This window comes from Rhipicephalus microplus, chromosome 3 (genome assembly GCF_043290135.1).
Source record: "Rhipicephalus microplus isolate Deutch F79 chromosome 3, USDA_Rmic, whole genome shotgun sequence".
Classification (NCBI taxonomy): Eukaryota; Metazoa; Arthropoda; class Arachnida; order Ixodida; family Ixodidae; genus Rhipicephalus; species Rhipicephalus microplus.
The window spans coordinates 166,985,877-167,008,575 of record NC_134702.1 but is presented as its reverse complement, the minus strand read 5'-3'; the positions used below and the strand labels follow the sequence as shown (position 1 = coordinate 167,008,575).

Below are 22,699 nucleotides of genomic sequence, written 5' to 3'. Positions count from 1 at the left end.
CTCGAAATGCTGATAGCGTCTGGAATTAACTTGAGGAAATAGTTTATAGGTGCTCCCTCTGGCAGGATAATAAAAGAGTGTTTCCTAATATATGTAGACACATACATACATACAAAGAACTTTATTTGAACGCCAGAAGGACTAGTTGAACGAGGTGCTAAAGTCCCCTCAACCAGTCGGTGGCTCCACCCAGGTCGGCACAGGAAGAGGAAAACCTTCCGTGATGGCCCACATGCTCTGGCCGTGCCCTGCGACTGTGGGCGCAGATTTATGTGATGAAGACTCGTGATGGCGGAGCTTACACTCCCACTATATTGAGAATGTTTTTTTTGTTATTCATGAATAAATGATCATTTTCATAGGTTAATTTCTTTAAAATATTTTTACATGTCTGATCGTGAGTCAACTTCCATTTTTTTTATGTAGATTGGTTAGGGAGAGAACGTTTTTGAATTTCTACTTTGAAGCATTAAGTTAACTTATGAGCAGCTGGCAGAACAGTGACCACTCAGATGTTGCCTCACGACATGAGTTCTGACAAGGTCGGGAGAGTTATCCTGCAGTAAAGAAGTATGAAAATGATCCCGCCATCTGAATCGTTTGAAATTCCTCCAAGAACATTGTCCGAAACATGTTGGAGAGCGCACTCAACAATATATTTTCATGTGCCAGTCAAAAATTAATCGCCAACACGAGACGCTATTGAGACGCGATGCCGAAGACATTTTGGTCAAGGAAGGAAGGAAAATAGGAGAAAAGAACGGCAGGGAGGTTAACCAGCCTATAGGCAGCCAGTTTGCTACCCTGCCCAAGGGAGGGGGATGGGGCAGGTAAAAGATGGAGAGGAAAGAGGAAAGAGAGATAAACACAGGACATTAGGTAGCATACGCGCACACACTAAATCATAGTCCAAATATTTACAAAATGGCTAAGGTATGCCTTGATATAGTATTAGCGTCAGCTACAGCAACGTTTCTTGAGTATCAGGGCTTTTAGCATTACAGCATTACGGCTTTTTCTCAACTTCCGTCGTGAGTGCCATTAAAGGGGCCCTGAAACACTCTTTCAAGTGTCCAAGGAATGAATTCACTGGAAGAGCTTATTGCGTCACGAATTAAACGCCACAAAAATTTTAAAATCCGTCCAGTGCGAGCGGTGTTACAAAGGTTTGTCGCATGCTGCAATCGCATTCTCTCTTCTCTCGTCCCGACGAAAGCGCTGGAAGCTAAGCCGGGAGGGATGGCAGAGCCACCGAAAAATTTCACGCACGCTTCACAACCTTGAGCACTTTTTTTTCTTTTTTTTTCTTCGAATGTGCGGGTTTTTCATTGTGATCGCGCGCACACGCGTGGAGAAGTAGCGGTCTCCCGCGGCGATCTCTGCAACGAGAGAGCGCGCCATGTTCAAAAAAGCGAAAGGCTGATAGATAGGTCGTTGACGTTTGATTTTTGGGCATATAACGTGATTTGTCAAGAGAATAGAAGCAATTTTTAGCTGATTTTGCTAATTTATTGTGAATTCCAGACCACGTGTTGTGTTATAATATTTGGCTCGCGTGTTGTCGGGAGCGTGTACTATACCCATCGGCGGCGTTTTCTGACCATGCTCAAAAAGTGTTGCAGGGCCCCTTGTGCTATGCACTTAGCACTAGGCATCATACTTCAGGTATTTTTCAAGTACGTAGTTTTGGGTGCAGTATTCTTGCGTATAGTTGCGAAGAAATCTAGGAATGAGAACACGACGTGTGAGAAACTATCAAGAGAATTCGGCCTCCTCTTTTCACTTTTTCACGTCAGTCCATAAAATGTGGGTTTGTTCAGTTAATAAGGTAGTCCTCAGCTATCATCTATCATGCATTTGGAGGAACGTTTCTAATGTGACGGAATACCTGAGAAGTCACCACAACAATATAATCACCTAAATGTAATACGACTGAAATAATGGATACTAACCTAATGAGATAAACGAATGCAAGTGTACTTAGGTTCATTGTTGACACTGCGGTAAGAGCGTTATTGCTTAAAGTATCACAGGCAGGTGAAAGAAAAACATTACAAGCACAGAAGAAAATGAGTGGGTAAATTTGATACAAGACACGTACAAAGTTTGGTACAGACACACCCGGCCCCTAAGAGCCTGGACATAAAATATTTGAGCCATGTATCTTGCTTGCCCTCTCAAGAATGACGCGATGCTCATAAATTAAACGAACACGCTTTCTTATTCATACTCATCATAGATTAGTAGCGACTACAACATCATTGTACAAGACTCGCGAGTTGTGTACTGCAGCGGTGATTATGAAACGAATTGTTATCTGTGTTGTTCCTCGAGGTCGACTATAGCGGGCTATCGTTTTTTAAAGACGCTTCCGTACGATCTGTATAACCCAAATTCCGAATAGGCCAGCCAGAAAGGGCCACGGTGCTTCGCCATGGTTTCCATGTGCCGGCCAACAGTAAGCGCAACGCTTGTAGGCAAGCCCGCTATCATCTATTACACGGGGCAGCTAGTCATGTTAAACTTTCTCCATTGGACGCTTCTGCTGCCTCTCTGCTACCTCTCCCGTTTGTTTTTTACTGCAGGCAAGTTCACGCAAGGGGGAAGAGGGCTATTCAGGAGGGTTTGTCTCACAACTTTCCATAATTGCGGCTCTCGAAGTGCCTTCTGCTCCGCACCCGAGCATCATTACGGGAGGAATTCACCGGTGAAATGGCGGCATCGCCTCTGAAGGTCGTGATTATAATCAGGGCTCTTATGCCTTGCAGGCGCGACTTCGTTCAGTTATTTGCTATACGCCTTCTCCTTTTGTACAGAACCTCGCACGTGTTTATTGGCCTAGTTTTTTGACCCCCTGGGAGGCATTATGTTTTGGTTTTGCGAATGGGCGACACGTGAGGCAAAAAAAAATGCAGACAATAAGTGATCGGTGGGACTCCTACATTACAGCGTTAAAAGGACGGAGAACCCAGAACAGTTCTTGGACTGGCCAGAAGCTCCATCATGCTTCTAAAAACTGGTATTTCGTTTGAGTTTTTTCTTTAGTTCCTGAAATATTAAAAAACAGCCTTTTAAAAGTTCTTCGGCAACCCACCCAGTTTAGCGTTGTGTTAAATGGTTACCATGTAATCACAACCCCTCTAAGAACGTAAGTTTATAAACGATGTGACGGCAGTATAAATAGCAAACGAAAGTATAATGACAGTATCTGTACAGTAAAAACTTGTCAAATCTAATAGAAGGGTATAATTTCTACAAACGTGAGTGAATTAAACGCAGTTCTGATCAATGGGTAGGTACTGAAATGAACGGATATTACACAACATTGCGTGGGCAGAGAAGCCACCCCTGTAATCAGTTTTGCTATAGTTAGGCGCATTCACGTGTTTTAACAGATCATTTTTAATCAGGTTTTTGGAACTTCAAGAGTGAATACAATTATTTGGTCCATCAGTGACACACCAGTAACAGACACCAGGATGCTATTCTGCGAACAGCGAGCCCCGATGTCGAATTATATAATATATTTGATGCTGTCAAACATGTTTATTTAGCCGTGTAAGTTAACGCTATCAAAGTTAAAGGCATACATGAATAATTTGTATTTGCTTGCGCATCCTCTCCCATGACTGTATACACTCCATATGTCACTTGCCTAAAAGCTTCCCCGCAGCGTTCGAATTTTCATCTCCCGAGAACTGCTGCTACCTCGTAGTTTTCCAGCTCTAGTAAATTAGGTTTTGTTTGGTTTCGCAACACACTGTGGTCTCTCTTGGCCGAGTTCTGGGAGGAATCAGAGGCTCCCAGTTGAGAATAATGGCGTGGCATGACGACGCGTTCAAATTATTGCCTTGCATCTGGGTCTTCCTAAGCTGAGGGTTGCCTCAGATTCAGAAGCATTTCTGCCTCTGCTACTCTCTTCCGTAGATCTGCGTGTAACTCTATAGGCTCAGGACGTGAAACGTGCCCTTCATGGTTGCGTTAGGAAACCTTCATAATGTTGCGTTATGAAGCCGTCATCTGTGATGCAGTGGTTCCCTCTTTACATGACTTAGGTATTCACGGGACCTGTAGCACCCTCTTTTGATTGATTTTGGCAATTCAAGAGTGACGCCACAGACTTCTACATTGCGCGGAAACCTTTCCGCTGGAGTGCAATCTTGGAGGCCATGGTGACGACAAGCAACGTTATGAGACGACAACCAGGGTAACATTAGTGTCCCTTAGTTGAAATTTTGCTTTCTACCCTTCTGAATAAGCCAGTGAATCATCTAGAGGTTACAATTGTGGGCATAATGTAAGAAAGTTTTTTCAGGCATAAGGCGGATGGGTTGAGTTCCGAATAATAAAGTATGAGCAATTTGGCTATATTGCGCAGCGTGCTAATTTACACGCTTGTACGAAGGTCGATTAAAAAAGCAGTAGTTTCTGTGAAGGCACGTCGTATTATTTTCGTGTTCTGATCGATTCTTACAAAAAAAAGAGCAACAGAATGTTTTCCTTTATTTAGGTGTCGTCATGTTCGCGTTAAGGTCGCCATCCCGCACGACATAAAGCCTGCACCTTACGACAGTGAAAGTCCAAGAGCACTGGACTGCTGTTGCGGTAAACACACAGACAGCCGGGTTGGCATGCTGATCGTGCCAGCTCAGACACAGCGTTTCCATTAAGCATCGTAATACTTATACTCTTGCAGTCACCGCGTCTTTTCTCGCTATAGACATATTCCACCGGACGTGCTGTCTTGATTGCCAAAAGACGCTCGCCTACCGCAGTTTCTGTTGGGTTTTAAATGTTCAAGCAACGAGAAAAAAAAATGGCAGCATATTCCCTGAGTGAATGATGGAGGGTGGGGCGAAGCATCCGTCCGTCCATTCGTTCTTGCTTCCGTCCGTCTATGGGTCTGTCTGTGTTACCGTCCATGCGTCCATCCACCCGTCCGCGCGTGCATCTGTTCGTGCGTCCACACGTTCATCTGTGCGTCCGTACATGCGTTCATTAGTCCGTGCAGCCATCCGTGCGTCCATCCATGCATCTGTCTGTGTGTCCGTTCATCCATCTATTTAACAGTCCAAGTACCAGCATCTTGCATATTTTCGTCATATATTCCCCCATATAGAAGCACCGCCATCCAGCGGACATTCCAAGGACTAAATGAGAGGTGGCACACGCACACTTTCTTACGGCTTGCGCTTCGTGTCTACTTCCCACCTTTAACCACTTAGAGTTCATGGTATATGTATAGTTCACTGTATTCATGGCACTGCGGCCCAACGCTCGCTAAACCTTTCTAAAACCAAGGAAGTTACGCCCAGCGAGTATAACGTAGCAACCCTTTCTTGTCATATAGTGATCAATGTACATGCCAATGGCTGATAATGGGGAATGAGAGACCGGAGAATTCGGCTTCTGCTTTGTGTCTACTTCCCACCTTTAACCACCACGAGTTTATGGTATATACTAGTTCACTGTATTCATGGCACTGTGGCCCAACACTCGCTAAACCTTTCTAAAACCAAGGAGGTTACGCACAGCGAGTATACCGTAGCAGCCCTTTCTCGTCATATAGTGCTCAATGTACATCCCAATGGCTGCTAATGGTTAATGAGAGGCCAAAGAATTTGGCTATTAGTTAACGCGCACGCTGCGAATTATTTATTGTTCAACAACGCACCGGAGAAATCTCCCACTGGCACCACCTTGCAGGACAAAACGTAAGACTGGTTACGCACTACGACGAGGAAGGAACGGGTGCTGCTTTTAGGAGCTTCGCCCCTAAAAACGGTATGCCGACGAACTGCGTAGCGGTTGGATGTGAGTCACGTCTCACAACTTAGTTTTGTTTGTTGGCGCACATCGCAGCCCGCAGCGCTTATGGTGAATGTTACGTGCGACGGCCTACATGTGTTTAAAAACATGGAATGGGTCTATAAGTGCAAACCGAGAGTAAAAGGCACTAGGTGAAAACATCTAACGTCTTTGTTTCTAGATGAAGACTGTCGCAGGGGAGCTCTAGAATGTGTTTCTATGCGACGCCACACTGCGGCACGGTTGGCCTAACGCTAGAAAAATTATGCCTGGAACGTGAGCCGCGAACACGCTGCCCTACCCTCCGATTTTGCCCTCCTTCTCCGGTACGGAGGCAAACACCTGTGGCGATTGCCCCCTGCGAACACAGCCATGCTCTCACAGTTGCCTCCAAGCAGCTGGGATGTCACGTGACAGAGCGGTACGGTAATGTCACGTGACAAAGTGGTACGGAGACGAGTGGTCCCACGCGGCGAGCGGTCGCAACACGCGGTAGGAGGCATGGCTCCAAGATTTTGTGCTGGCAGCAAGCTCTCAATCGAAGAGAGAGCCACGTTCCAGGCATAGTTTTTCTAGGAGGCCTTGTCTGGATGTATGATAGACAGAAACTCAGGTACCTATGTAACGCAGAACAACAAAATCACACCCGCAAAAGCAACAAGGTAAAAAGTGAAGGCGACTGCAATTCGCGGCTTAGATACGTGGTAGCGCCACTCACAAGTCGGCGATCGTGTGCCCTGGCACAGTCATTGAGGTAATATTGTGTTTCTCGTGCAGCTGAAGTGAATCTCAGAGCGCACGCAGAAATAAACGCGTTGTTGAGCTTTGCTCCGACATGAGCATTAATGATCCCAGCTCTTCTAAAAAATGCGTCTGCTGTTTGCATGAACTCGATAAATTAATTTCAGTTATTTATCCTGGCATTTAATAGACCCTTACTGTAAATGAACGTATGCTCCAATTTCATGAATAAGTAACGAAGATGTCCTTTCACTTGAACAAGAACTATCGATCTCATATCAGTGTTATACTGTACAAGACTTTTTTCTGAACATTTAGGTACCACAAGTGCTTGGAAAGAAACAAGATTGTCACGCGTGCTTTGCACTCCTTAAAGAATAACTTCTCCCACTTCTATCTACTCACTTTCAACATCACTATGAGGCTTATATTTATTAGCTTACGTTTGTATTTGTTTATTATCACATTTCCATCAAAGCTGTAGCGTTCACACGCCACCTCATATTATTTATCAGAGGCATGAGTTGAGGGTAGGTGCCATGGTGTCCCCCCGCAAGAAGTGAATGAACAACTTCATTTGTCTCTGGTGAAAAGGACGGAAGCAATGGGTGGTGGGGAAGATCTACTTGAAGTAAGCCTCCTTTACGCACTGAGACTGTACTCTAGGAAGGCCTCCTGAAATTCGACCTCGAGCAGTGCAAGGTATTCTCGATACTACTGCTCTTCTTCAAAAATAGGCGTCTCAGGAAGCGGAACGAGGGTGCTTAGGGCAGCGTCACACAATGTGGCTTATGTGTATGGTGGACTAGGCGCTGAGTTTACAAGGTTAACAGCATAAATGAATGCAGTGTAAAAGGTGCGAAGATGTAAACGTTATAATCTGCCACTGTCGCAAAAAAAAAAAATTTCGCCCCGCCGTGGTGGTCTAGTGGCTAAGGTACTCGGCTGCTGACCCGCAGGTCGCGGGTTCAAATCCCGGCTGCGGCGGCTGCATTTCCGATGGAGGCGGAAATGTTGTAGGCCCGTGTACTCAGATTTGGGTGCACGTTAAAGAACCCCAGGTGGTCGAAATTTCCGGAGCCCTCCACTACGGCGTCTCTCATAATCATAAAGTGGTTTTGGGACGTTAAACCCCACATATCAATCAAAAAAATTTCACACCTGTGCGAAGATTTCCGAATGAGGGGGCGGAAAGGTTCTGCGTACTAATGGGCAGTCGGTGCGAATGTCTTGGAGTAAGATAAAGTGATCCCTCACAGTAAACGGTGCCTCCTCTGTAGAGGGTTGCGACTCATAGGACGCTTGTTTGTGGACTCTAAATTATCAGGCACTGACATGATCCGTGTCCGGCAAGGCTTGCATTCACTGGAGCCCAGATAGTGGCGTCATTTTATGAAGGATATGGATGAAATCAGAGAACGGTTGGCCTGAAGACCCTCCCTACTCTCAAATCATATATCGCTTGTTTTGGAGCCACTTTCAACAACAGATGAACTCAGGATTGTGAAGGCCATAGTTGTGGCCACCTCTTCCGCCTGTGTGAAAGGAGAGGCAGGAATGGAGGTGGTCGCATCGTCTTCGCCGTGAGAGTTTATGATCGGTTTTAGAAGCGAAGCAGCTTATGGCCAAGCTGCATTGTGTGCGCAACCACCCTAACTGCGCTCGCGCAACAGCTGGCCTAAGCATTGCCAGAACGTGCTCATGTGCTCTCTCATGTGGCAACACGTTCCGGCATGTATAAGACCCTGTGCCCCTCCCCCTTACACTCCCTCTGCATTGAAGTGATGGCGTCGGGTAACGAGATTCTGCAGACGCGTGATGAATTCACGTGCTCTCGCGTGGCGTGATGATGAACTCGCGTGTTGTGCTCCAGGAGGAGTTCGAGACAAGTAACAACAACAGAAACTACCGTGAATTCATGGTGTGTTCCATCCTTAAGGACGCGTTAACATCAGACAAGCTGCCCGTGATGAAGACAACTTTAGGTCGACCCATGCGCTGCTTTGCATGCTACTGATGATTTTCTTAAGTGGAGGATGGTGTTTTTGTGTACTGATTCCTGTGGCCATATTCGGTGGAATCAATATACAGGACATCATTTGAGGAAGGGAATTGTTTATTGATATTTTTTGCGCAGTGTCTCCAGCACTTTTCGCGATGCACAGAGTAGATTTCGGAAAGGGCGGGAATCTAGAAATTTTCTTGTACGTCATGTGGAGTGAGCTTCTCTTTCACGAGAAGCTCACCCAGTCTTGGCAGTGGGGCTTGGGCGACAGAAAGGGTTTGTAGAATGTCTCATGCTCTCGCTTGGCTCAGAGTTGGAAGGATTTGTAGAATGTTCCGACCTGTTACGATGCTACAAAGTCTCTTATACTGCGACGTAATATGGGGTTTCCTTAGTTCAGCAAGGGTGTGGACGGTGCCAGTACGCATACGTTTTTCAGTGGACGTCACCTCATGGGGACCTCCGAAGCGAATTTATACGTTTTGCGTAAAAGGATCAGATGGGATTCTGATTGAAATTAAAAAATGTAGATAAGTTGTTGTAAATTTTACCTTAGAGGTGAAGAAGACCCAAACCATGTGGAAGAGTTGGGCCAGCTTTTGTACACCACGTTTAGATCCAGGCTAGAAGGCGCAAGGTGCGATAGGAGGTGCTGTGAAGTGCTGTCTTTAGTGTCTATGTGTTCAGCCGGTTGTTTTGAATTTGTAAACCACACATTGAGCCTATCGACTGTAGTAACAAGGACATTGTTTATAATCGCCTGTATGCTGAATACGTGTTTTTGTCTCCTCGCACAGAAGGCAGAAAAATGAGCTTTTAATTGTCACGGGAGCAGGTAACACTCATAGCCCAAGTGTCACAATCTGATTTCCCGCAGCATGCAGAATGCCTTGAGCCACTCTATCGAAGCCACCAGTCATAGAAAAAGTAATGTAGTTGGTGTAGAGTGAAAAGAATTTGAGATCGGGGGTAGATCTCAATGCTCGCGTCATGGCCATCATAGAGACACTGAAAAGTAAAGGGGACAACACTTATTCTTCGGACATGTGGTAGCTCAATTTTGAAAGCATATGAGAGTGGGTGATCTGTGCCTATACGGTTGAGGTACGGTTGGCTCAAAATATAGTTATTTATTTGTATTTTTTTTTGCCCACCGAATGAGAATAAGCCCTCGGAAGATGGTGGACCGATCAACGTTATTGAAAGCTCCGTAGAGGTGAAGACTCAAAATTGCTCGCCTATCTAGGATGCTGTTGGGTGTAATGATATCATGCTATAGTGCACAGTGGAGTAGGCGTCTAAGCGTCTCACTGCAGTTACTTCACCCGTTATGAGAGGCCTTGAACGTTTGTGGGAAATCCTTAAAATTTTTTCCTTATGGTAAAACTGAATAGTTTGGGTTTGGGAGCCAAGGATTCCTGCTTGAAATGTACTGGGGTGGTAAATATATAGTAGTAGCTAGCTTGGTTGCCTTGCATGATGCGCATTTTGACGTCTTGAATATGGCGTGTAAGAGTAAGATTGGGGGAGGTGTCTCTTGATACGATGTTTCCTACCCTGGCTGGTGCATCAATTGCATTTTGGCGCGTGAGTCCGTGGTCCTGTATGTGCATCCACAGGGCTCGTCCCTTAAAAGTAGAAACTGCGAGATGTGACAACTGGTTGGATGCGTTGAAATCGCCAAGTAATAAAAAAGGATGCTTGAAGGCAGAAGCAATGGTTTGTGCAAGAAGCGAACTCTTTCACGAGAAGCTCTTCATTAAAATGCCTTGCATGAGTTGCAAATTTTGCAAAAAACGTCCTCTCATTTTATTTAAAAATTGAAACCACTCATAACTCGTGCGATAAGGCGCAACGTAGAAAATGTGTATTGTAGAGTACTGAATATGTCAGATATTAGCTTCATAGTGCATTGACATCACATCTTGATAAAAAAACCGATTTCACGCTGACGGACTTCTGAGTCGACTCATGGTCACTCACACTCAGTTCGAGCCGTTAGTCTGAGTGAGTACGAGCGAGTAATGCGCTTTGAAGCTTGAGTCTAAGGTAGTCCAGTTGGCGAAAAATTTAGCCAGTCTGAGTGCATGTGTGTCCAGTTGGGGGAAAATATTGGTGAGTTTCAGCCGAGTGAGCCCCCAGAGCAAAATACATTTCTTGAGTAAGTCTGAGTGAGCTCAGATGTTTTTTGCCAACCTGTGCCTACTCGTGATATTCTCGTATAGTCCAGCAATGGGTATAGTGATAAGTAAGGCTCGGAAGGCTTACACGTCTATTATATAATTTTTGCTCTTTGATATAATAATACCCCCCCCCCCCTTACCCTTGGAGAATGACAGTATTCTGTAAAACAGTTGGCAGCTGCTGCTTGCTTGATATTCTTATTTTCTTTTACCGTAGACCACCATTACTTATGAACGTTGTACCATAGCACATCTTATTTGATCAAACATTTATCCCGACTATCCTACTGCTTTGAAAGTTAAAGCATCTCCCGAACACTGTATTTCTTTCCACTCTTAAATTGAAGTGCCAAAAAGTACACTTTCACTGTCTTCGTATGTGAGGCGCTCTGAGGTTTCTTTAGAACGCGTAGCTTCACAGGCGTCTCACGTTTCACATTTCCCAGTCACTTCGCTTCCGCCATCTACATTGGAACATCGTACCTGGTGAGAGTTGCCATCTGCGCTTTTCGCTAGAAGGTGGCGCGCACAGTACTTGCTGCAGCGAGTATTGGGCAAAATAGACTTTAAGTGGGCAGAAATATCTTGGAGGCGGTTAGCTGATTGATGGCTACGATCAAGGCACGAGTGCAAATAAATCCTTCACTGCAAAGTGTCAGTCTTTACCTTCACTATCTAAAGGCCACCACACTGAGACAGAAACCTGTCCGGCTGGACAAAATTATGGGAATGAGAAGGATCTGCAGTCGGGTTGAACTTTACTTCTTTTTTTTTTCTTTTTTGAAACCGGGCTTGGCTGTGAAGTAATTTATTCTTAAATCCAGTAAGCAAATGAGGTATTTCTTGTCTATTATAACACAGAGCAGGCGTTTTGGGTACCGCAAGAGACATAAAAGAGAAATTTATTTTTGTTCACTAAGTGTTGCGGCTAGATGGCGCTAGCCACAACCCAACCTAAAGGGTACAGCCACATCTATCCACCCATCCACCCATCCATATATCGATCCATCAGCAAGGTGCTGCTGAGAAGCCTGTTCGTAGCATGGCGAAGCTCATCTAATTTGTAAAGTCGTAGCTGGTGAGCACCAGCCGTCAAGCGCTCTTTCAAAATTATTGAGATATCAACGAACACTTAAATATTGATATTATTGATTTAATTGTTAAGTTATTCATTTATAAACCTATTATTTGAACATAGAGAAGGCTCAATCAGCCCTTGCAGAAGTGGTTGGCAAGACAAGTATTTAAAAACTGACAATCATTAATAGAAATGGATGGCTTGCACGTGAGTAACAAATGGTTCTTCGGTAGTACTATTCACGACACTATCATTCAACTTGTTCTACTGAGAAATTGCTGAGTGAGTGAATATTTGTGTGTTTTAGCGTGGTGCTAAGGTTGTCTAATTGTTTTACTTTGGTTAGCTCTTGATGAGTGTAGGAAATAATCACGTAAATAACGTGATTTTAAAATTTTGAATTGATCATGGGACAAAAACGAATTTATGCTTGAAGTCAATTCTGCGTCGTCAAGTGAGTTCAAGGTTTGCTTTCGCTAATTTGCGCTCTAAAATGGGACGGAAAGGTACTATAAAGTCAAGGAGTAAAAAATAAAAGTGCAGTGAAAACGTAACCGGAGAAGAAAAAAAAAGAAGGAAATAAAGAAAACCGTCAGAAAGAAATGGTACCGGGAGATTGGGATAGAAGAAAAATGAGGTAATATTAGTGTGGAGGTTTCCGCTTAGCATTAGGGCTTATATATTTTATTTTGTCGGGCTGCCCTTCGACCGTAAACTTGTATGATCGAAAAGTATGTACCGGTATCGTTTGTGACTGACGCTTACTTGAATATCAAGTGCATGCGTCCGATCAAAATTGCATGATGTCGAACTCCAGACGGGAGTAAACCAGTACAGAGCAATGCCGCCTGTTGTCTACATGCTGGTACGATCATCTCTCCCAGCACTGCGGTGCGCTAGCTAAGTGGTTCATAAAATGGAGGAAATGATCGACTACTTAGCAGGACAAGGATGATTGCAGTTATTTTCAATTACATTTTCTATGGAACATGTTGGTGACCATTAGTTACCCACACTGTCCTTATTGCGTGGGAGAAGGGTAGATTTTCACTAGGCGTCACAGTATGTGAATTTCCGAAACCAGAGGGTGGTTCAAACCACACGCTATTAAAAACTTGATTATAGGTAGTAATCATATGCGACAACACCACCAGCAAAGTGCACAGCCGAGCGGAATCCTTTACGAACAGGTATTGGGTAGTTCGCCGCTTCCCAATATAACGTATAGTTTAGGTAGCACAGGCGAAATTGAGCAGCTACCCGCAGTAGGTATTTATTCTTGGAGAGAAGACGTTCCTCTCCTTGCGCATATTTGAGGTGTCCATGGAGGAGCGACAAACGTCAAGTCAATCAGAAAACGACGTGAACGAAGTCCGATCACGCTACCATGTCGCACTCTTGATGTTTAAGCTCAAGCGTCTTCAAGGTTTTTTTATCATATTAGGAACATGTTTGTGTTGCTGTGGATCGCTTCTAAAAAGCCAGCATAGCACTTGTCCCCGCCCCCTTCTATATAATTTAGCCACCAGAAGGCGTGACGATGGCCGCCTGGCCTATGCATTAGCGTTTGAAAACAAACCATTTCTCTAGGACTGTTTAAGCGCAAGGGGACCAATTTACTCAATAGCGTTAATCCTAAATAAAGCAAAACTTTTTGTAGTACCCGTCGATTTCACAGTCCGTAGTGGGTGATAGGCAAAAATAAAGGTTATGGCAAGGAAGCGATCTGCCTAGCCCTCTTTTTCGCCGAGGAGGAAAGAGCCAAGACGGCAAAGAAGAGGTCGAAGAAGTCGAGCCCCCTCGTCGCTCGCCTGACCGGGGGCGTAAACCGCAGGGGCGCCCGGCGTCCGCCCCGCCGCATCTGAAGTTCCACCTGAGGAAGAGGAGGAAGAAGCTCCGACGGCCACGATGTCTTCCGCCGAAGGCAGCGGCGGCGGCAGCGGTGAGTCTACCAGACGCTCCTCCTCTTTCCATAGAAAGGGCCAGTAGAGAGGCTGAGACCTTTCTTTTGTACACGCCACAAGTCAGCACGCTAATTTGTGTAGCTGACCTTAGCGATCGCATTTTGCGAATATCAGAGCTCTGCGCACCCCGCAGATCCTCGATTTCCAAAACCGATTCGCATGGTTCCTTCCTACGCATGTGCTGTCCTCCTCGTACTCGCGGTGACGAAATACTGCCCACCTGCAACATTACGGACCAATGAGCTTGTCGATTGGTCATTTGCTCTACAAAACAGCGCCTCGGTCCTGTAAGGATGGAGTTTTGGCCTTAAAGCCCGAATTGTGGTTTTCTTATGCTGCCCTCTGCCGTCTTGAAGAGGCCGATATTACCGGGACAAGCGATGTCACTAAAGTGAAAGCCTCCGAGATGGAGAGGCGTCTCACTACCTTGCCGCGAAGGGAAGGGGGTTCATACTTCACCAGTGCCTGGTATACGTCGCATCGCGCTTCCTCTCCGCGCCATTGTGACGCACGGGGGGGGGGGGGGGGACTCTTGCTGGATCGTTGGCTGCGCACCGGTGACGCATCGCTGGCGTCGTGTTACGTTGAAGAAGTGCGCGTAGCCGCGAAAAATGGATACCTTTACTGATCGGTGGACTAGCTAGAAACCGAAATCACCTAGAACTGTTAATTCTGAAACCTGAAACATGCGTACTGCAGAAATTGGCAGAAAGTGTCTCGTTAAGAATGGAAAGATAGGTTAGTCGGTAGTTCATATTAGTTGGCCAAACTGGGGGCTCGGGAACACATAACAGACTGTCTACTGTCTCGTTATGCCAAACCACGCTCACTTGTCATCTCACTAAGCGTGGCATAGGAGCTCAGGCCTGGTAGTACAGCAAGATTTAACATAGACTGCGAAATAGAAGAGCAGGATGAGTTCTAGTAATTATTTGAAATGCAGTACCGTTTATTTGGAAAGAGGCAGCATACTGAGTCCGACAAGTAGTAGGGCGAAGGTCCGCTGGACACAGCACTTTCTGAAGTTCCACCAATTCGTTGCCGTGACGTAAGGAAACGCAATATCATCTCGAGAGGCCTACTTACTCTGTTGGATGCTACATACAAGTGATGCTGTGCCATTACTGATGCTAACCATGAGAAGAAAGTTTTGAGAAAAATTCCAAAAAAGAAAAATTGCAGAAAAATACAAATAAAAATTTGTTATCACAATGTGGTATTTGAAGCTTGAGCTTCAGGTATGTATCAGATATATATATATATATATATATATATATATATTGTCGCGAGCAAACACAAGACCTGCAGCCAGGAGTTCACCTGAACCCGAGCAACGAAAATGTTCTCTTCCTCTTCGTCGCCCAAAACGGGTATGAGTCACAGCGGCTCGTTCATCAATGGTGGCATTATATATATATATATATATATATATATATATATATATATATATATATATATATATATATATATATATATATATATATATATATATATATATATATATATATACTGAAGAAGCATTTCCAATGGGCCAAACGTACTTGGGAAGAGAAGAAACACAACTTAGTGTTTGTCTCAATTTTATTACCAACAGTGTCGACCAGAGGACCGCTCATCGGCGACGAAGATCGGTTTACCGGCCGAAACCATTGGTAATAAAATTAAGACAACCACTAAGCTGTGTTTCTTTTCTCTCTCTCTGTCTCTCACTCTCTCTCTCTCTCTCTCTCTCTCTATATATATATATATATATATATATATATATATATATATATATCCGAAATGTGCTCTTACTTTTCATCATCATCACTATTTATTACACTCTAAAGCCCTTTTCAGGGTACTATAAAAGGGGAGGTCGGGCAACAACATCAATAGCATCACTTCACTGTAATACAGGTTAATATAACAAAGAAATAGTACACAAAATTGTCTATATTACAATAAACATGTTACAATTCGTAAAGCGAAATATAAGTACAGAGAAACCGGAAGGAAAAAAATGGTAAAAATGCGTCTCGAATGCATAGTATACGAAATGACACAGTACGGTGCTAGATTAAGAGTTTAAAAACGACCAAAGTATCTGCTTAAATTTATTATAGTCCTGTTCATAAACATACGTAAACCTACTTGAAGAAATCAACAGTGGATGCTCAGCCACTATATAGTTCTGCATAAAGAAAGCGACAGAATCTCTATAGAGAAGGGTGTAAGGCAGGGAGACACGATCTTTCCAATAATATTCATTGTGTGTTTACTAGAGACTTCCAGGACCGTAGAATCAGAGGAATTAGGGAGATGATTTAATGCAGATTATCTTATTAACTTGTGATCGCTGATAACATCGCCTTGAGAAGTAGGGAACTCAGGGGATGCATTCCAGCTCATGATTACAGAACTAGATATGGCAAGCAGAAAAGTGGGGCTGAAAATAATATGCACAAAACTAAAGTAATGTGCAACAGCCTCGGCAGAAAACAGCACTTTGCGATAAGTGGAGACACTGTGAGTTGCAAAGGAATATCTCTACTTAGCACAGGTAGTAACTGCGGAGCCGAAATATGAGAGTGAAAGAACTAGAAGAATAAGGATGGGGGGAGAGGATCACATTCAGCAAGCATTTTCAAATCATGAATGGTAATCTTCCTTTAACCCTCAACAATGAGGTATATAACTGCTGCATCTTGCCAGTACTTACCTACGTAGCAGAAACCTGGAGCCTTAAGCGTTCAGCTTCAATTGAGGACGATGGAGCGAGTCATGGGATGGGTTGTGCAACATTAAGAGACAAGAAGAGAGCAGAGTGGGTCAGGGAACAAACCGGGGTTATGTACATCGTAGTTGACGTAGCATGTAGGCAGGATAACCACTGGTCATTAAGGGTAACTGACTGGAATCCAAGAGCAGTCGAAGGCACGAAAGAGAGACAAAAATTTGGGTGAGTGATGAGATAAAAGTGTTCGCAGGTATAACGAGGCAACGGAAAGCACAAGACCGGGTGGAATTGCGGATCGTGGGAAAGGCCTTTGCGCTGCATGCAGTGGGTGTAGTTAGGCTTATAATGATGATGATGATGATGGGGATGTTAGTTACTATATCGTTCTGTAACGCGCTCAATAGCAGTCGGTAGACACAATTTCTTGAAGGCTTTGGTGGTTCCGTGAGAGAAGAGATTACTACCCTGTAGTAATAATTGAAACCATGAAGTTAACGATTATATAATTATCTTTGGAACCGTTATATCATTGAAGTGAGTGTCTGACAATTCATCATTTTCTTTGCAACCGTTATATCATTGAAGTGAGTGTTTGACAATGCTTCGGAGTTCCTTGGTGTGGTGAATCATTTGTAATTCACAATTTCCATTGGTATAGCAGGGATAACTCTTCTACGACAGTGAATTGATTATTAAGGCAAAGAATTACATTGCGCCTATGAATAGGCTGCTCGTTAATAACCTTTGTTTCAGGCAATAAAGAGCCGGTAATGCATGCTTTACATTACTTATTTAGGTTAAGTGGGATCTTACAATGGCTGGGTAAGAAACAACCTTTTCGAAAGATGGCTTTGCTACAATTGGGACAAGCTGTCTCTCAGGAATATGTGCTTGAGTACAATCGAACACATGATAATGGCGCTTCCTTAGTGCGTTGAAATTCCTCCAATTTAGTGGAGGGCTATTAAATTTGAAAGAAGTCTTGAGAAGTTTCTGGAGCCAATGTATAACGTCATCTGAATGAAAAAACCGAGGGGCGTCTTGTTAGGCCAGTTTATAATTTTACTTTTGTTTCATTATGAACTTACGGAAAGCACCTCCATTACTTTTTCGCTTTTTTCTCTTCCACAGATGATCAACCTCAGTAAGATGCATGTTCTTTTGTTTCCTTTTATTCATAAGCTTAGTTTACATGATCCAGTGACGTTTCCTTAAACGTGTGCCGTAGGTATGTCAGTAAACGAAGATAGCTCAACGTTACCAAACCTTGTACATTGCGCACCAAATTCTGTATTTCCAGGACTTTGGTGCATCAAAAGCACATAAACTTTAGAAGCATGCCATTTTCCTGCATTTTTGCTGCAAAATAGACCTATTGCTTGTTCTGAATTGTCAGCGTCCCTGTCCGTCACGTGGCACAGTGGTTAACGTGTTCGGCTGCCGACACAATGACTTTAGATTTGATTCCGGACACTACAGTTGTATTTTGATAGAAGCGGAATGCTAAAAAGCAGTTTACTTACTGTAGAATGTATGTTCGAATGTAACGACGCTCTGCTAAGGGAAATTTCAGGAGCCAAACTCTGGCGGAGTTCCTGAAGACGTTTGTTTTCAATAACTTCCTACAATTACAGTTTGATTCATCAGTTACCTTTTGAGTGCAGTGCTCTGTTCCACAATTGTTCGGCTCCACTTCTTATATGAGCATTACTGGCATTACGACACCGTTATGCCCTAATGGCCCTATGGATTTCAAGCTATTTGTTAAAAGCTACGTAATTGGAGTGCGCTTTACAATATGCTCCTAAAGGAACACGTTTTTTAAAGGGACCACGTTCTTTGAAGGGAACATTTGAATGAGCACCTTTGTAAATGCTGGCCCCCTAACAGCTAGTGGATGGGTTCCTGCGCTGAAAGTCTGAATTGCTAACTACAAGTAGCCATATGGATACTTAAACAACTGAATTATTCCAAGAGAGTAAAATCCAAACATACCCAGTGGGCAACGTTTCCTTTCACAATGAACCCACATATACATTGAAGTCGGATTAAAATTGCTATGCGCCTTCTCTTTAAAATTTTTTGCCTTGTGCTGATTTGCGCGCCCAGAGAGAGCGTGGAGTACAGCGGAGTGAAGACAGATGGCGTTATGTACCTGGTATTTGGCGTGATTTCCATCGTGGTTATTGTGGTGGTCGTTCTCCTTGTGGTCTTCCTTATGAACCGACACACGACCACCGCTGGTAAGCTGCTAAAACAGATTCGTTATATTGTGTGTATTAACACCACACGTCCATGCGTCCATCACACGTTCTACAGATGCAAATTAGTGTGCAAACTGTCGATTAAAGCTTGAATTCTAGGCACTATGACGCGTGGGAATGGGCTCGCGGAAAACAATTCGTGTATATTGTGTGCCATGTGATAACTCTTAATAGTTCGAAAAATTCTTGAATGTTTAGGTAACTGCAGTTATTCTTCAAGCCACGTAATTAAAAAAACGTAACTGATTCTAGTGTGTAGGAATCGGCTTAAAATACAAAAGCTGTAACGTGTCTTGACGGAGAAAGTGTAGAGTTTATGACACATGATTTCGCCACAAGGGCGAAGAAATGAATGCTACATCAACGAATTGTAATATTTCGTGAAGAACGGCAAGCAGCTCAAAAATTGTTGCGCGCACATCAAGCAGAAAGCATTTACGAAATGAGCATACACAGGACGGGCGCGGACTAGCGACCGTCAAAGCTTAACCCTTATAAGCACGCTGTTCCCACTGGAAGAAAAGCGCATAAAACAGATGTACAAATATACATAAAATGAGCGCAAACTGTCATAATTGTTGCTTCTTCCTCTGTGAACAGCACGCTCCTTTCGTAAACGTGGCCGCGGAAGCGACCTAAGTGACCTTCATGGTCTTTTTGACCACTGTATCTTCAAAGCAATATTGCGGTAGAAGCACAAGACGTACAAAGAGCCCGAACCACGAGATTATCGCACGTGCACGGGCGCGCGCACAACGCAACATGTGAGGGGAGGATCTTTAGAGCGTGCCTAACGCGCCTTCTTTACGCCATATTGCTTCTGAGGACGACAGCGTAATAAAGTTTCTGTGGTCTTTATTGTATACACCGCGTACCACCAGTGGTACATGCTGTATACAATGACTCGCCGTTAACAAGGGGGCCAACGTACATTCCGTGGCCTGCTGATTTTGCGTGCCGCGCTATGGAAGGAGAGGCCGTTGCTTTGACGTCCGTGTATGTTATTGGTCGGGCTATGCCAGGCTTCTATCGGGATTCCATCCACCGCCCTTTCCCATAGCAACAGCTGCGGACGCACGCGTTCCTAGCAACCTGAACCCCCATTATGTCACGTTTCTGCGTCGGCAGCTGTCAACAACAGCTGTGGGTGCGCGCGCTTATCCTCGCTCCTAGAAGCCGGAGCCCCCCCCCCCCCCTTTTTTTAACTTGAACGTGACTTGCCGCCACCTCAATGCAGTGGGTTCGAAACACGTTAGTAGCATTTGTTCTGCCAGCGTTTGTGTAGCATTTGTGTTGTTAATTGGATTGGATAAACTTTTATTTGGTCCTCCAAAACACAGATCACTGTGTTGCGGGCAGCTCCCACGTGGGGACAGGGATGTCAAGCTCCTCAGCCGCCTCGCGGGCTTGGTGGACAGCCCAGAGCTTATCTGCCAAGGACGAGCTGCGGATTGCCGCCTCCCATCTGGCAGAGGTGATGTGCGATAAATGAGCGAAATTGGTGCACTGCCAGAGCATGTGTTCTAATGAGTGAGTGAGTAACAACTTTATTAGTCGAAGGGGTGAGGGGTAAGGGAGGCTAAGCCACGAAGGCTGCCAGGCTGTGTTTCTCGATGACTTCTTCCGCTCGTTTCAGGACCCGTGTCTGGATGTCTATGTCGTTGCTGGAGAGAAGGGCCTCCCATTGTCCCTCGGTGGGGGGTGAGCAAAGGAGGTCGGCGGGCGGGGGATCCTCCGGGCAGCCCCAGAGGATGTGGTTCAACGAGGCAACGTTGCCGCACAGGCAGCAGCGTGGATCGATGGCACCTGGGTGCATGTATGAAAACACGAGGGGGCACGGGAAGGTGCGGGTCTGTAGGCGACGCCAGGCGATCTCGGACCGCTTGGGAAGGCTGCTGTGAGGATGTGAATAGAAATATGTGTTCTAATGAAGCTATTTCCCCGCAATGTGGACAAAGATTACTTGGGTATAGGTCAGGGTACATGATGTGTAACATTTTCAAAGTAGGGTACATCCGCGTTTGCAAAAGCCTTATTGTAAGTGCTTGGGGCCGGGTTAGATTTTTGTGAGGTGGAGGGAAAATCCTTCTAGACAGGTAGAAATGTTTAGTGAGCTCGTTATATGTTGTAAGAATTTCCCGGTTATCCCCTTCACCGGTAGAACGCATCCCCGGAGAGGCGCGGTTGGAGAGTTCTCGCGCCGGCTCGTGTGCTGCTTCGTTGAGATTGGGAGGGGAATCGTTGATTTGTCCAAGGTGAGCTGGGAACCAACTCAGAAGATGATGTGTTATGTTCTTGCCTTGCAGTATTTTCAGCGTTTGTTCACAGATCGTCCCCTTGGCGAACGCCCGTAGTGCTGCCATGGAATCACTGTAGACGACTTCAATGTTATCCATCTTGAGTGCTAAGGCGATGGCCACTTGTTCCGCAATGATTGGGTCTTTCGTCCTGACCGTCGCTGAGTTGACGACATGGCTAGCCCCATCGACTACCACTGCCACAAACGCTTTCCCATTGGCGTAGGAAGCCGCGTCAACAAATACGACCCCTCGTTCCTCGTTTGAGACTTGACGAAGTATAGTCCTGGCCCTCGCTACTCTTCTTCCGAGGTTGTGTTCTGGATGCATGTTTCTCGGTATAGGAGATACCGTGATAGTCTCCCTGATGTTGTCAGGGATATCATTGTAATTGCGTCTGATTGCTATTGGGTGTTGGCCCAGCTCCTGCAGGATCATTCTCCCAGACCTTGTAGTAGATAACCTTGCAAACTGTGCTCTCTCTTGGGCTTCTGCTATTTCTTCGAGCGTGTTGTGTATGCCAAGCTCAAGCAGACGCTCGGTGCTGGTATGTATGGGTAGGCCCAGGACCTTCTTGATAACTTTCCTGAGGAGCACATTCAGTGTCTTGGACTCTGCTCTTGACCAGTTGTGCATTGCTGCCTCGTATGTGAAGTGACTTAGAACAAACGCATGCGTCAACCTGATGAGGTTGTCTTCCTTGATCCCATTTCTTTTGTTGGCCACTCTGCGTATGAGGTGCACCGCACTGTCTGTTTTCCGAGTTAACTTGGCTATAGATTTGCTGTTGGCGCCGGTAGACTCTATCAGCATTCCCAGGACTTTGATGGAGTCGACCCTCTAGATGGCATCCCCTTGATTTGTACGGAGATGGATGTCTATCTGGTTTAACGGCTTCCATCCCCTGGGCTTCGGTCCCCGGCATGCAGTCCGATAAAGCAAAAGTTCTGACTTAGTCGAGGAGCACTTGAGCCCGGAAGGGCGAAGGTAGTCTTCTACGGTGTCAATCGCCTCTTGCAGAGCGCTCTCAATCTGCCCCTCGCTTCCACCTGTGCACCAGATGGTAATGTCATCTGCGTAGATGCTGTGCTTCAATCCCTCAATGCTCGATAATTTCTTTGACAGTCCAATCATGAAAATGTTGAACAGCATTGGTGAAATCACTGCCCCTTGTGGCGTGCCCCTTGCTTCTAGTTCGATTGGTGCGGTATCGATATCTGCAATCTTCATCACGGCTTTCCGATCTGTAAGAAAGGACCATACGTAGTCATAGAAGGATTTCCCTAGACCAAGCTTGGAAATTGCTTCGAGTATGAATGAGTGGTGGATGTTGTCAAACGCTTTTTCTAGATCTAGGCACAGAATGGCTCTCACGTCTCTGGTTTCATTGTCAATGACCTGGTGTTTGATAAGCTTCAATGCATCTTGTGTGGATAGCCCTGCCCTGAATCCAACCATATTGTGTGTATATATGTTGTTATCTTCCAAGTACTTGTTTATCCTGTGCAGTATGGCATGTTCTGCGACCTTGCCGATACATGATGTCAAGGATATTGGCCTCATGTTGTCCAAGTTAGGGGGCTTTCCTGGCTTAGGAATAAGGATCGTGCTGACCAGCTTCCACTGCTCTGGCACCCTGC

General features: G+C 45.0%; 1 protein-coding gene across 3 annotated transcripts in view; it reads left to right on the top strand.

Annotated features, from left to right (window-relative positions):
* The first annotated feature begins 13,546 nt into the window (after positions 1 to 13,546).
* The window catches only part of LOC142803426 (uncharacterized), a 107,882-nt gene continuing 98,729 nt past the window's right edge, over positions 13,547 to 22,699 (top strand). For all 3 annotated transcript variants that reach the window (XM_075888548.1, XM_075888547.1, XM_075888546.1), the window contains exons 1-3: positions 13,547 to 13,757; positions 17,630 to 17,642; positions 18,608 to 18,741. In XM_075888548.1, coding sequence (XP_075744663.1) covers positions 13,724 to 13,757; positions 17,630 to 17,642; positions 18,608 to 18,741 — 181 coding nt within the window. In that variant the 5' untranslated portion in view covers positions 13,547 to 13,723. The remainder of the gene's footprint in view (positions 13,758 to 17,629; positions 17,643 to 18,607; positions 18,742 to 22,699) is intronic.